The sequence below is a fragment of the Ictidomys tridecemlineatus genome, chromosome 16, assembly GCF_052094955.1.
Source record: "Ictidomys tridecemlineatus isolate mIctTri1 chromosome 16, mIctTri1.hap1, whole genome shotgun sequence".
NCBI lineage: Eukaryota > Metazoa > Chordata > Mammalia > Rodentia > Sciuridae > Ictidomys > Ictidomys tridecemlineatus.
The window spans coordinates 11,086,405-11,102,451 of NC_135492.1; the positions used below are offsets into that span (position 1 = coordinate 11,086,405).

Sequence of the window (16,047 nt, forward strand, 5' to 3'; positions counted from 1 at the left end):
TCTGTGTATAAGAAGCTTTTACCCTATTGTACCTGAAAAGCCAACATCTTATGATAAGAAACTTAATCTTTACATACAACCTTCTCAGTTTACCTCTTACTACTTGGTCCTCAGAAAATGAGACTATAAAACATAGCTCATTGATTATTTTGTCATAAGTATAAGACCTCACTCAACCTTAACTCCACATCCATTTCTCTAATTCCTGCCCTGAATTAACACTACCCATAGAATAACAAGGATGTCAGAATTTACTAATGTACATGAAAATACTGATCATTGACCTCATTCACAGAAAAATGAAATGTCTTCAATGAGGATGAAGTCTAGAAGGCCATTATGCACACAAGGAAAACAAACTCTTCTCTCCTGTAAGAGCTACCTTTAAGTTTGTGGATATTCAGTCTATTAAAATCACTAGGAAATGTTAAAATGTTAAAAAATAAAAATTTTAACATTTATAAATCAAGATATGAAACTCTGGGGCTTATTTTCCTATATTTATATCCTTCTTAAAACTCTTAATTTCACCAAAAATACAAACAGAAAAAAATAATAATCTGACTTATGTAAATTTTATTCCACATTGAGTTTAATTAAAATGTGTAAAAGTATTAACAGATGCTAGAGTATTATTCACTCAACCTTATGTTTCACTGTTACATAGAACATTTAGTCAAGTGGAACACTATGATGTCTGTAATTTAACAACAGGATGCAATACATGAGGGTTAACATATAAACAAATATTCAGTTATAAAGACATATTGTATACATAAGGTAAATATAGGTAAAAAAATGCACTGTAAACCTGGCATGATGGTCTATGCTTGTAATCCAAGCAAATTGGGAAGCTGAGAAATTTCAGAAGTGTATATTCAGCCTCAGCATCTTAGTGTGGTTTCAAGCAACTTAGCAAGAAAGTCTCAAAATTTGAAAAAGTGGAGAGTGGGCTTAGGAATATGGCTCAGTGTATACAAATACCTAAACTTAAACTGAAATACAAAAAAAAATAAAGTTTAAAATATTACACTTCAGTATTAAACATCAAAAATAGATTTCATATAATTCTTTTCCCAGTATTCAACAGTGAAAATAGTAATTTTTGATTTATAAAAACAATTATATCCTTTCAAAGATGCGGTTTCATCACTATGCATGTATGATATTTATGACTAATATTTCTACAAAATAACTTGATAATGCTTAATAAATTTAAGCAAAAGTTAAAGACAACTACTTGTTTTCTAAACTTAAATGAGTTTTTATTTTACTGATCCTCATATACATCAAGGTGTAATATGTAGATAATAACTTTACTATACTCTCACATTTATTATAAATGTTTCATTGTTATATAAGGCATACTTTTTGGATAAAATCTGTTCAGTGTTCTCTACTAGTATGGTTTTTCAGATGTTCAATGAATTTAAAATTTAAATACATTTTGGAAATATTATTTAACTTTTTAGAGTTTCTGGGCACAATGAATTCTCCAAAAATAAGCAGTGTTTAAGAAACATGTGGCTACAGTTTTTTTTTTCCATTTGTATTTTTCTCTAACCAGTATGTATCCACAGGTGCTGAGTATTGGTGAATAAATTTTGGAGGCATTGTCAAATTGTCAATTTTCATATTTCAAAATTTTTTCTTCACTATGGTTATTGTTGTGAGGATTAAATGTTGTCCTTTTCTTAGAGTAATGGTAAAATAGTCTCATTTGTAGAGCTTCTCTACAGTGTGTTTTCTCTGATGTCTAGTAATACATGATATAATATAAAATGTTTCTACATTCTGTACATTCAGATGTCTTTTTTCCAGAATTAGTAGCCTAGTGGGGAAAAAAATATTTCTTATTAAAAGCTTTGCTGCATTGTTTCACTTTGTAGTATAAATTTCTGTATAAATTTGGTTGTTAATAAGTTTTAGTCTTTGTTTTTTAATGTATATTTTTCACACATGCGAGGCTAGCACTCTACCACTGAACCACAACCCCAGCCCCAAGGTTTAGTCTTTCTTTAAAAGTATTATCACTTTATTCACATTTCACATTCACCAGGATGTCTTCTGCTGTGGTGAATAAATTTTTATTTATTATTAAAAGCTTTTCCACATTATTCACATTTGTAGGGCTATTCTCCAGTGTGAGTTCTGTTGTGGTGAATAAGGCCTGTTTAATTGCTAAAAGTCTTGCCACATTCCTTATATTTGTAAGTCTTCTCTCCAGTGTAAATGCTCTGTGGAAAAAAAGGTGTAATATTTGAGTAAAAACATTGTCACACACTTTGGATTTGTGAGGCTTCTCTCCAGTGTGAGTACTGTTGTGGCAAATAAGGTATCATTTTTGAGTGAATGCTTCGCCACATTCTTTACATATGTAAGGCTTCTCTCTAGTGTGAGTTCTCCTGTGGCAAATAAAGCCTGGTTTTTGAGTAAAAGCTTTGCCACATTCTTTACATTTGCAGGGCTTCTTTCCAGTGAGTTCTTCTGTGGTAAATAAGGTCTATTTTTTGACCAAAAGCTTTGCCACATTCTTTTCATTTGTAGGGTTTCTCTCCACTGTGACTTCTGCTATGGATAATAAGGTTTGATTTGTCACCAAAAGCTTTGCCACATTCTGGACATTTGTAGGGCTTCTCTCCACTGTGAGTTTTGCTGTGACAAATAAGGTATGATTTGTGACCAAAAGCTTTGCCACAATCTTTACATTTGTAGGGCTTCTCTCCAGTGTGAGTTCTCTTGTGGTAAATAAGGTATGATTTTCGACCAAAAGCTTTGCCACAATCTTTACATTTGTAGGGCCTCTCTCCAGTGTGAGTTCTGATGTGGCAAATAAGGACTGATTTTTGACCAAAAGCTTTGCCACATTCTGTACATTTTTAGGGCTTCTCTCCTGCAGTGTGAGTTCTCTTGTGGCAAATAAGATGTGATTTTCGACCAAAGGCTTTGCCACAATCTTTACATTTGTAGGACTTCTCTCCAGTGTGAGTTCTCCTGTGGTGAATAAGGTGTGATTTTTTACCAAAAGCTTTGCCACATTCTGTACATGTGTAGGGCTTCTCTCCAGTGTGAGTCCTCGTGTGGCAAATAAGGTCTGATGTTCGACCAAAGGCTTTGCCACAATCTTCACATTTGTAGGGCTTCTCTCCAGTGTGAGTTCTCTTGTGGCAAATAAGATGTGATTTTCGACCAAAGGCTTTGCCACAATCTTTACATTTGTAGGGCTTCGCTCCAGTGTGAGTTCTCCTGTGGCAAATAAGGTCTGATGTTCGACCAAAGGCTTTGCCACAATCTTTACATTTGTAGGGCTTCTCTCCAGTGTGAGTTCTCTTGTGGCAAATAAGGACTGATTTTTGACCAAAAGCTTTGCCACATTCTGTACATTTGTAGGGCTTCTCTCCAGTGTGAGTTGTGCTGTGGCAAATAAGATGTGATTTTTGACCAAAAGCTTTGCCACAATCTTTACATTTGTAGGGCTTCTCTCCAGTGTGAGTTCTCCTGTGGCGAATAAGGTCTGTTTTATGACCAAAAGCTTTGCCACAATCTATACATTTGTAGGGCTTCTCTCCAGTGTGAGTTCTCGTGTGGCAAATAAGGTGTGATTTTCTACCAAAAGCTTTGGCACATTCTTTACATTTGTAGGGCTTCTCTCCATTGTGGCTTCCTCTGTGGTAAATAAGATCTTTTTTTTTACTAAAAGCCTTGCAACATTCTTTATATTTGTAGGGATTCTCTTCAGTATAAATTCTCTGGTCATGAACAAGGCCTGATTTTTTATATGATTTATGGTGTTCACTCTCACTTGTAGTTTTCCATATTTTCTTTTGTGGTAAATAGTTATGATCACAACTTTTATATTTTGCACTTATCGCTTCATAAAATGTATGTATTAGGCCCTTTTCTGGTGAATATTCTTGGGTATGATTAGGAGTCATGACTGAAGTAAACAAAAGTAAAAAACAATACCTATTAGACTGGGATAAATATATTTTGCATACATAACATGAAATTAAGGTAAAATAAATACATCAGGAGTTAGCAGATCAGTAAATCTAAAGTCACCATAAATCCAAAAATATATTAGTTCAATAAAAATGTACAGAACAAATTACCTTGAGAATATTATCCAAATTTTTGTAGAGACCACAGTATCCAAGAGGAGAACATCATTAAAAAGAGTAATATAATTAAGTGTAGAAAAGTATCATTAATAGCCTTTTGTTCTTCATAAGATTGTATTGTGTATTTAGGAAATATCTACCATCTACCTCACTGTCAGTATAATAAGAGAAATGTAAAACTTATCCAAAATTTCTGGCTTTTTCAAAGTGTGTTCAAAATATGTTTTTTGTCTTCCATGACATAGAGACTTGAAAATAACTAGTAGGTTTTGAGTGATAATACCATAAATATTCAACAAGGTTAAAGAGGCAATTGACTCTTAAAAAGAAATATGAACAAAAAATTTAATAAGAAATATACACACATATACCTAAAATTTTTTTATAAAAACATTTTAAAAGACTATAAAACCCTTGCATAGCCTATGGTCATAATATTTGGATGAATTCAAATAAAATTTGGATAAATTTTAATAAGGTTTAATAAGATGATGAATTTTGGACTTGTTGGATTGTTTAACTTCATGTTTACTCAATTTCATCTGGGTCAAAAATTCTCATAGGTGGATGTTTACTGATGTTGGAACTTGCTGTTGTGTATGCCTCCCCTATTTTTTGTCCCCACCAGCATTAAGGAGAGAAGTAATATTATTTATTCAAAAGTCCTTTAAAAAAAACGGAGCTATTAGGTATTCTGGCCTGGGAATAGACAGGAAAGTTTGGGGGTGATTGTAACTGGCACCCTGAGTCCCACAATTGTAATGCCCAGGAGTTTCTCCCTGAAGCTATTAAGACAATTCTAGGGCTGGGGATGTGGCTCAAGCGGTAGCGCGCTTGCCTAGCATGCGTGCGGCCCAGATTGGATCCTCAGCAGCACCACATACCAACAAAGATGTTGTGTCCACTGAGAACTAAGAAAAAGTAAATAAATGTTAAAATTCTCTCTCTCTCTCTCTCTGTCCCCCCCTCTCTCTCACTCTCTCTTAAAAAAAAAAAGACAATTCTACAGGTACACTATCTAGTTTCTGTGGTAATTTTATTAGGGAGAAGGGGCTCTATATTTGTATTAACTATACCTAATCTTGGTTAGCTAGCATTTGGGGTTAAAGAAACACTGGGTTAGAATGTAGTCATGGTATTGGAAGCTATGTAATTTCGGGGTATTATATGTGCAGCTGTTAAGAGGGATGGCCAGTTTTTTTTTTCTTTTTTCTTTTTCACTGTGTGTGTGTCTCTCTCTCTTCTGTTTGCTTTTTTAAAGGTTTCCTCACAAGAAGATTTGAAACAGATCATGCTGGCCCTCACAACAAAAGCTAAGTTTTGATGGTTAATCTGAATAAACTGGGACATTACTAAAGAGGAAAACAGAGAACAATGGATTTTAAAATGTGATAAATATAGGGCAGTATGTGTTTAATGATTACAATCAAAATAAATAAACCTAAGCTTCTGAAAATTTCTTCTGCTGGATAACTACTCTTTCAACATTTTTCAGTTTGGCTTTCTCCTTGACATTTGAATGACTCAACTGTGTCCCTGTGTCCCCTGCTATGTGTAGTCTACATTAGTTTACATCAGTAAATTATACTAGGTACTTCTTATATAAAGTGAAGGATGTGTAACACACAAAGAAAGAAACAGGTTAAAGAGTAAAATTATAATATATATATATATATATATATATATATATATAGAGAGAGAGAGAGAGAGAGAGAGAGAGAGAGTAAATATCTGTACTAAAAATGCCCTTTTTCTTTGAAATATCAATCTGAAATCATTTTATAGAGAAGTTCCCAGAAGATACTCTGCAACAGAAGTATATTAAATAATAATTAGTAATTAATAATTTTAAAGGGAAATTAAACTTACCCAGGAAGGCAAAGTTTCTATAGTTCTCTAGCATCACATCTCTATATAAATTTTTCTGAGCAGGCTGAAGGCATTCCCACTCCTCTTCAGTAAAATCAATGGCTATATCCATAAATGTTAACAGTTCCTAAAATAATAATAGGTAAATAAATAACACATTGACCACAGGAATATTTGCACAGTCTGTAATGTAATTACAGTTGAAATTAGAGTTAGTAGACTATCTTGTAGGTATTGTTTTGGAACACAATGATACTATTATCTACTTCTGCATAAAAAGTGAATTAAGTTAAAAAAAGTATACATACTCCACATTTATGAAACACAATATAAAACTCAGGTATTATCAAAAAATATATTTTGTAATTTTTTATATCTTGATCTAAATTATACATATTATTCAGATGAGAAAATTATGGTAATTAAGAAAGGGAATCCTCAAATTTTAATTGTGCAACCACTAAACAGAGATTTACTAATGTGTAGAATCTTATTTGTTATTTTTCTGATAGAGCTGGCTATTATGAATGTGTAGTCAGCTCTCTAGTAATTTCAATATCAATGGTATAAGAGAAATTTTGAAATGTAACAAGGTAGACCACTTAATGGAAATATTTAATAGTTTATTTAAGTTCAAACATTTTATAGATTTTAGGTATATTAATAATATAAAAAATAATAACAACAATACTGTTTGAATTTTTTGTTTTATAATTTTAACATTTTTTAACATAAAAAATTATATACATATATATACAAACTTTGATTGATGTTTATATTGTATGATATTTATAATAAAATATACATATAGCTCTACAAACACATATAATTATTTTTTTATTTTATTGCTTCATTCTAGTTCTACATGACAGTAAAATCGATTTTTATGGTATTATGCAAGCATGGGATATATCTTATTCTAATTAAAACCCTGTTCTTGTTGGTGGCTACAATCATAGGATTCACTTACAGATATATATCTTTTATATTTCTATCCTTGCCTTATTTATTTATTTATTTATTTATTTATTTATTTATTGTTTACCATTGTACAATCTACTGATCTTCGTTTCTTACCCTTCCCAATTTATGAGCTTTAGATTTCACATATCAGCAATAACTTTCAACTTTTAGTTTTAAAGAAATGGTTTGTTTTACTTAGCATAAAATCTACAGTTTCACCCATTTCCTGGGAAATGTCATAAAGTCATTCTTCTTTATGGCAGATTCATAGTTTATTGTGTACATAAGCAACAGTTTTTTATCTTGTCATCATTGAATGGACCCATTCATCATTGCATGGTTGGGTTTATAGCTTAGCTATTGTGAATTGTGCTGCTATAAACATTAATGTGGCTGTGTCAATGTAATATGCTGATTTAATATCCTTTGGGCATATACAGTGCAGTCAAAAAACTGGATAAAATTGTGGTTCCATTTCTTTAACAATATCCATACAGATTATTATGTTTCACTTAGACCTCCATACAGCTGGAAAAAATTGGAATTCATCTATACCTGAGGTGAAAATAAAACATACAAAAAATTAGTAAGCCATAACATGACTAAAATTTATTATTAAATCATCCATCCAAATAAAAAGTAAAATTTAAAAACTAAAAGTAAAGAAAGTCTTAAGCAAAAGAGCAAAATTAGAAGCTATTAAAGATAAACATAACACAGGGTTACCAGTATCAATGTTGGTGCTTTTAAAAAGCAAATGAGCCCAGTCTAGTGATGGACAAGTGTAGTTCCAGTGACTGAGGAGGATAAGAAAAAAAGGATTATAAATTCTAAGACAATATTATATATAATATTGTCTTATATATATTGTATTGAGCAACTTAGTGAGGCACTTAGCAACTCAGCAATACTCTGTCTCTAAATATAATATTAAAAAAGACTGAGGATGTGGCTTTATTGTTAAGCACCCCTGGGTTCAATTTTCAGTACAAATTTTTAAAAAGCAGATACAATTAAAAAAAGCACTAGCAAATTTGAAAATTCAACAAATACAAATTATATCAATTATACAGTATATAATTCCAAATATAGGCATATATAATGATTTCTCATTTAATGGAAATACACTCTGGAAAATTTATCCTAAGAATCTTCTGCAATTTTCCAAATCTCTGAGTGAAATGACAGAATATAGATGGTATATACTAGTACATGGCTAAGATATTTGCTAGATCCATGGTTGTACATAAAGGCTACTCTTGACCAAAATACCATGATGCCACATGATTGATGTTATGAAGTAAAATCAATCAGGGTAAACCTTATTATAAAATAAATGGTGGAACTACAGAAAACACCAACAACAAAACTCTTAAAACATGCTAGGATATTGAGAAGAGTGTGATAATGAAATGCTATTTTAGGGACTGGGGATGTGGCTCAAGCGGTAGCGTGCTCGCCTGGCATGCATGCGGCCCGGATTCTATCCTCAGCATCACATACCAACAAAGATGTTGTGTCCGCCGAGAACTAAAAGGAATAAATATTAAAAATTCTCTCTCTATCTCTCTCTCTCTCCTCTCTCACTCTCTCTTAAAAAATTTAAAAAAAAATCTTAAAAAAAAAAGAAATGCTATTTTATCCCTTCACTCATAAAACATAACAACATATTTTGACACATTAAATGCTGAATATGTTATTAATAAATAATACTGAAATATATAAGAACGTACAAAGCTCAAAAGTTTACCTACAAAAGATACGGTTTATATGGTGGTGCACACCTGAAATATCTACTATTCTGGAGTCTAAGGCATGAAGTTCAAAATATAAGGCAAACTGCAGAAATTGACCAAACCCCACCTGGAAATAAAATTTAAAACACAGCTGAGAATATGCTCAGCATTAAGACACTTTGGTTTAATCCTTAATATCACAAATGAAAAAAAATAGTTTTTTTGTTTTCAAAATTATACAACATAATAGACTTACACTTATAAATTACAAAATATCAATACAAAAAAATCTACTCATCAAATGCTTACATTAAAAGCTGCAAAACTGACAAGGTAAAAAAAAACACCCATTATTTCCTAACACTTATAAGAAGAAGAGATACAACAGAATATAAAAGAAAAAAATTCTTGAAGAGTCACTTTAAAAAGGATAAATCTAAGTGTTCAATAATCATGAAAACTCAAAATCTTTAGAAATTAGGTAAGATTGAATGAAATCACATCATATAGATAAATTAAATAGTATTGATGAATATGTAGATTAAATGCAATAAAAAATTAAAATAATAATTTAAGCTCTTATTATCCATTTGTAGAAACTGTTTTGTAACCATATGTATATGATACACCCCCACAGGAAACAGAGACTAAAATTACAGAAACTGTACATGAGAATACAGCCACATTCTTCGAGATTTGAAACCAAGCAATATGGCTAAAGAGGAAGAAATAATTATTAAACTTTGTAAAATGTAAATTCTAGGAGCTAGAATTTTGGTTTGATGTATTATATCTAGTTTAAAAAATACTATAAAATACCATGTATGTTTTATGCTGATGTCACATGAATGTTGCATTTCGTATACATGTATGTTTACAAAAGGAATATGCAGTATTTGAGAAAATAAAAATACAGAAAATAACATAAAAACTCAAATATTCAACATATTTACAAAGGATAAAACTATTATGAAATGATCATTTTTCCCAAGGTACACTTTAATAATAACTGGTCATAATTTTACCATTCTTTACTTTTTGTTAAATAAGAAATCAAAGCAAAAACTTCTAAAATTTTCCTGGAAAGATGAATGTATATAAAATTAGACAAGTACTGTCTCATATATAAGAGCAAATATACTAGTGATCATTACATGACACTAATGTACATTATAATATTACAACAGTGTAGTAATTTTAAAATAAAGAAATCACAATACAGAACACTACATAGGGCAGTTCATATGTATGCAAATATCTTTTTATTGTTAATTATTATAAGTATATAAATCAAAACATATCAATAAAATATTTAATGTGAATGAATGCTACAATCTAACCTCAAGGTAGATGTTAGTTTAAAAGGCATAGATTACAAAAGTGACTTGTGTGCAGAATGTTTGAAGATTTTTCTAATTTGAGCAATATGCAAAATTACTGGAACAAAATGCCCAAATCCAGTGTTAATATAAATAAAGGAAGATTGATTTGGGTTTGAAATATATTATTTAACTCTAAATTGCCTGTAGTTTAAATGCTAATTTATCTGTACACACAGAGGAAGGAATAATATATACATGAGTATTTACTCCAGGGGGGAAAAATAAGTGGTTTCCTATGGCCATGCAAGATCCATGGGGTTTTTGGTATAACAATTGAAAATACCATGTTCATTTGAAATATAATATGGGTAAAGTAACTGATAATACTACAAAATGTAACTGATAATACTGGCAAAGGGGGAAGTTGTCATTAAACAGGAAGCTAAAATTTTATATATAAATACAACTCACAATACTGGGGCATAAATTTAAAATGACATTCAGCAACTGTTTGAAGATAAAAAAAAATTTAAAAAAGTACCAGGTATGTAGGTAAGTGGTACAGTACATCTGGCTCAATCCACAATACCACAATCTCCAAAATGAAGGAGAATGAATTCAGGAGGAAAGAAAAACTGAGATACATATAGAGTATCTCACCCCACTCCTGGAGGAAAAAATACATAGAGTTGTGATTGAAATGATCTCCTCACTCCAGAATTCACAACAAAATCTGAGAAGATTCGGAAATATTGCCACAAATGTTCTCACATAGAATTTAAGGTAAGGGTTGAAGATATTCTATAGGATACTATAGGACTTTCAGTGTCTACTGTTAATATATGGTCCAGTTGACTGGCCAGTGGAAATTTATGGCTGACCTTTCTCAGCAGAAGACACAGGACCCCAGAAACCAAAGATTACACCAGGGATTCTAGCCAATCATTGCCAGTTCCCACCATAGTCAGTGAAGCGAGTTTCAATCAGACTCACCCTCCAGGATTGCGCTGCACACTCATCATTTACTGTATTTTTAGGAACCACGCGTCCTCTCTATAAATCACAAAGTGTCTATACAGGAGAAAAAGATCAGGTTCACTGAACATAAGTGAGGAAGCCTAGAAATGGATACCCACTCTGGCAGGCTTCACATCAGATGGTCAAAACTTGCTTCTCTTTACTGAATAGGTGTAGATTGGACAATGCTTATATAAGGAGTCCTGATAAGACACAACTTATTTCTTCATATGCTCAATGTGAGCCTAGTGAGTTTTTTGAGAGTCAGGAGATAACCTCAAATCCAGAAACAACTGATGTCACAATTGTAGGGTCTTGCCTGTACATTTATTTATTTATTTATTTATTTATTTATTTATTTATTTATTTGTTTTTTATTGTCATTTGAGGCTCTGGGAATTGAAATCCAGATCCTCAGGCTGCAGCAAATTTAAGGCAAGGTATCCTTGGAGAAGTAAAATCCAGCCAACTCAGAAAAGCATTTGCATTTAAACTTGCATATAAGGCCTTTCGAATTTGTAGATTGCATATGTAAATATATTATTTATTGATGGAAATAATACAGAAACAATCTCGTAAAATTTCAGTTAACTTTTTTTGTATGGAAACAGATTGAACATTAAAATTTTATGAGGTGGAAAGATAATTATTTTTTTAGAATTCATATAAAAATAGTAAAAATTTAATTTTATAGTATAACCCATAATTTCCAGTATGTGAAAATTACTATTATGTATTTAAAATATTACTAATAAATTATATGTATTTTTGGAACAGCACCCTTAAAACTATGTCAAGACTCCAGAAAATCTCAGTTCACAGAACCATATTTGAGAGTTATGCTTGTCCTGAATTCAGGAAGATGAAGGACATGATCACTTCTTTTTATGCTACAGGTGAAAGATACATTTATACAGATTGCAGATGAATGGTACAGAATAGAGGTCACAGAGACTAACCCACAAAATTATAATTATTATATATTAGACAAAGGTGTCAAAACATACACTGAAGAAAAGATAGCCTCTTCAACACACCACTATCTCTCACCATGCACAAAACTCAACTCCAAGTGTATCAAGAACCTAGGAAATAAACCTGATACTCTGTGTACAATGTAATAAAATACAGGCTCTAATTTTCATCATGTTTGATTAGGCCCCAATTTCTTTAATAAGACACTGATAGCACAATAATTAAAAGAAATAATCAATAAATGGGATAGAATCAAACTAAAAAGTTTATTCTCAGCAAAGGAAACAATCTGTGAGGTGAAGATACAGTCTATATTTTAGGAGGAATATTTTACCCCTCATATATCAGATAGAGCACTAATCTCTAGGGTACATAAAGAACTCAAAAAGCTAAGATAATAATAATAATAATAATAATAATAATAATAATAATAATAACCCATTCAAGAAATGGGCCAAAGATTTGAACAGAGAGTTCTTAGAAGAGAATATACAATGAATCACCATTTTTAAAATATATATCTGATTGGTTATGGTCCTCTCTTTTCAGTACCAAGAACAGTTCTGGTTCAGTTTCTAAGGAAGGGAAACACAAGCAAAAATTATTCTCAACTCTCCTTTATAAATTATCAAATACAATTATCTATGTCATTTTCTAAACATAGCTGGACATGGAAAATATAGGTTTGGAGCAGAGAACATTTTTATTAGAAACACAGTGTAAAAAAAAGAAAAAAATCATAATTATTTGTACCACATTGAACCACAAGAGAAACGAAACCTGGAATTCAGAAAAAAAAAAGATTCAAACTTTTATACTTGGGAATGTGGATTGCATGGATGCTTAAAGTGAAAAGGTTATTACAAGCTTTTGAAAAAAAATTTATGTGAGTGGCAGATAATGGTTAACCAAATAGAATCTGCACAGTGTATTCCAGCAGCTAGTATCTATTTGTGGAAACTATTGTGCTATTGAATATATATGATACTCCCCATCAAAGAGACTTACTGAAATTAGAGCATATGCGATCATGATAACATGTAAGTATGCAATGGTACTCATAAAACACTTGAAGCCCAAGGGCATGGCTCAATACAATATACATCTTGGAAGAGATAAATAATAATCTGTAGGAAAAATGGTCACTGGGGCCAGTCACATTTCATAACATATCCAGTTTAAAAAAGAGCATAAAATACTATGTATAAATTTTACATAGGTGCCTTATGCAAGTGGTATTTCACATGTGTATATTTTTAGAAACAAAATGTGTAGAACTTATGGGAAAATAAAAGTCACAAACAGCACATGAAAGACTGAATTATACATCCCATGTAAATAGTAAAACTCATCATTACAAAGGTGATAATTTTCACCCAATTTAACTGACAATATATCTCACCAAAACTGTTATGTACAAATATGAATATATCACAGTGAAGTCTAATTTTATGTGTATTCTATAAAGCAATAATTAAAAAAAACAGTAAATAAAAATATGATAGAAGAAACTAGGAGAATAGGGAAAGAAGAATTACTGGATACTGAAGGGGAGCAAATTATATTTCATGTTTTATGGTTATGTCAAAATAAACCTGATTATTAAATACAACAATAATGCAATAATAAAAAAAATCAAGTTTTACTTTAAATGAAGTAAGAAACCAAAGCATAAATTTTAAAAATTCATCTACAAATTTATATGCAACTTTAGCCAAAAATCTTTTCAGTTACAAGATTAAAAAAAGAACTTATCATGGCCTACTATTTATATATATTATGAAAATATAATATTACAATAATAAAGAATCACAATATAAATAAGATCCCCATATGAATACATATGTATGTAAAAGCAGTATGCTTTATTACAATACCAAATTCTAGATAAATCAAAACATAACAAAAATAATCTCAGGAACTTAGCTAGGGCCTTTCTCAAAATAAATTTAAACCTGTTATTGCTGTTTACTGGTGAAGAGTCCCTGCTTCCCCAATGCTGAAATATAACACCAGAGAAATGTGCCAAGGCAAGTTTAGAGTGGAAAGTAGAAGTTTTATTAAAGTCAGTAGAAAAGACTTCTCCCCAGAAGAAAAAGGAGACCAAAGAGGTAAAATCCATGAAAGGGATTTTTTTAAACTAAGGTTTTTTTTAGCTTTTTTTTATAACTAAGGTCTTCCTTCAGCTATCCTGCATTCCTGTCACATTGCTGTCCTTTGTTCTGTTATCTTGCAGTGTTGGAATGTAGGTGGGAAGACCCAAAGTGTGGAGGACAGGTTGGCAGAAAGAGTAATTTGGGGAGGAAGGGCTTTTAGATTAGCATCTCCTTGTTTGCTGTGAGCTGCTTCATTAAAATATCCTTGGGATGGGCTCAGGGCCTTGGGGACATTTTCAATTCCCCTTATCCTAAACTCCACCCTTAATATGGTGTTCATTCTTGATTTTACTGGATATTAGACCAAATTTACCAAACTACACAAACTACCTATCTGTAAATCTGGCTCCACTACCAAGAATATGGTTAAGTAGTACAGTATCCCTGAGTTCACCTAAATTTAACAAAATAATAATAATGAAGGAAGTAAAAATAAAACAATGTCAAAATGAAAATTAGCTAGCTAAAAAGGAAATTAGGTACCCAATAATGACAGCTCATTTCCTGCAGGAAAATGGACCTTCGAGATTTGATTTTGATAATTATTCCACCTGTCAATCTCCAGAAGGTGGTTAAGACAGTGGGCTGCAGGAAAACACCTGGCACATAGTATTTTATGCAGATGCTGAAGATGCCCTTAGAGCATAAGGAAGGCAGCAAAGAGTCTCTGGCATTGATATGTTCCCCACCTGGTTGCCAGTAGGACTGAGGACATAGTGGCGCAGTGGAGGACTTAAGCCTGCAGACTCCAGAGACTGCAGGGAGTCCCATCCTGCTGAGTTATTTATCTACAAATAACAGGAGAGTTCTCCTGTGCCTGGTGTCCCTGACTCAGTCAGGCTAGGTGAGGACCCAGAACAACCTCCTAGCAGCCAGAAATCAGTATGACACAGGAAAAATACCTGGGATGCCAGATGACTCTCCCAGTAGTTTATGGTGGTTGATAACATTTTGGGAAACTATATAGTTCAGCATATACTCCCCTCATGGCCTAACCCAATCTGTTCAAATGAATCCCCATCGTGTACTAACCAATCATTCTTACCCAACTTGTACCCACCAGTGAATGTGCTAATCATGTTTTAGAGTTGTTTATGATTTTCTCAAGGTGTGTGATGATTTGCTAAGAGATGCTATGATGTATGTGTGGTTCTTGCCTTCATTCAAAGAGTTATGAAACTGCTGCAAACCCCGGGCTCAGGGCCTCTAAGCCACCAGTTTCTCTGTGTGTGGAGGACTGAGCTAGCTTGCAATAAACAGCTCTTTGGTGCTTACATCGATATTGGTCTCTGGTGGTCTTTGGGGGGTCCCGTATTTGAGCATAACAGTCTCTCCTGAAACCCATGGGAAAGGAATTCAGCACTCCAGTTCTCTAGGACTGTAGTTTTATAGCACAAAAAGTTACAAAAGAAGGGTGACTTGAGAACTTACATGAATAACAGGATATTCACAAGCATAATACAAAGACACTTAGTAGGTTAATGGTCTAAATGGTTTAGCACTTAGGGAGTAAATTTAGATCACAACATCAGAATTTATGATACACCACTAAGGTTTCAGAGTGAGTTGTTATTTGTTCAGAGAAAGCCAGAATTTATGAGTCATCACTAAAGTTTCAGGAAGGGATGTTATCTCATCAGGGAAAACAAGACATGGGTGAGTTCAAGGAACTGGTAGGCATTTCAAGCAAGTTTACAAATCACAGTAATATATAATGAAGCAGAAATTAACTTTTCATGCCTTTGTGATGAGATGGCTCCCAATCTTAAAAGGAAATTAGGCTGGATTTTTCAGTTGCTATAGCCATAGCTTGTAAAGTAAATGTTTCATACTTTAACAAGTATAAGAATTAAATTATTAATATTAATTACTACTAATTTTTAAAAGA

The 16,047-nt window shown here is 32.2% G+C and overlaps 1 protein-coding gene across 1 annotated transcript in view; it reads right to left on the bottom strand.

Moving 5' to 3' along the window:
• The window catches only part of LOC144371438 (uncharacterized), a 395,907-nt gene extending 391,972 nt beyond the window's left edge, over positions 1-3,935 (bottom strand). Inside the window, exons 1-3 of the mRNA XM_078033754.1 lie at positions 3,864-3,935; positions 2,974-3,329; positions 2,580-2,802 (exon numbers count right to left, since the gene is read on the bottom strand). Coding sequence (XP_077889880.1) covers positions 2,580-2,802; positions 2,974-3,329; positions 3,864-3,935 — 651 coding nt within the window. The remainder of the gene's footprint in view (positions 1-2,579; positions 2,803-2,973; positions 3,330-3,863) is intronic.
• Between the last annotated feature and the right edge of the window lie 12,112 nt (positions 3,936-16,047).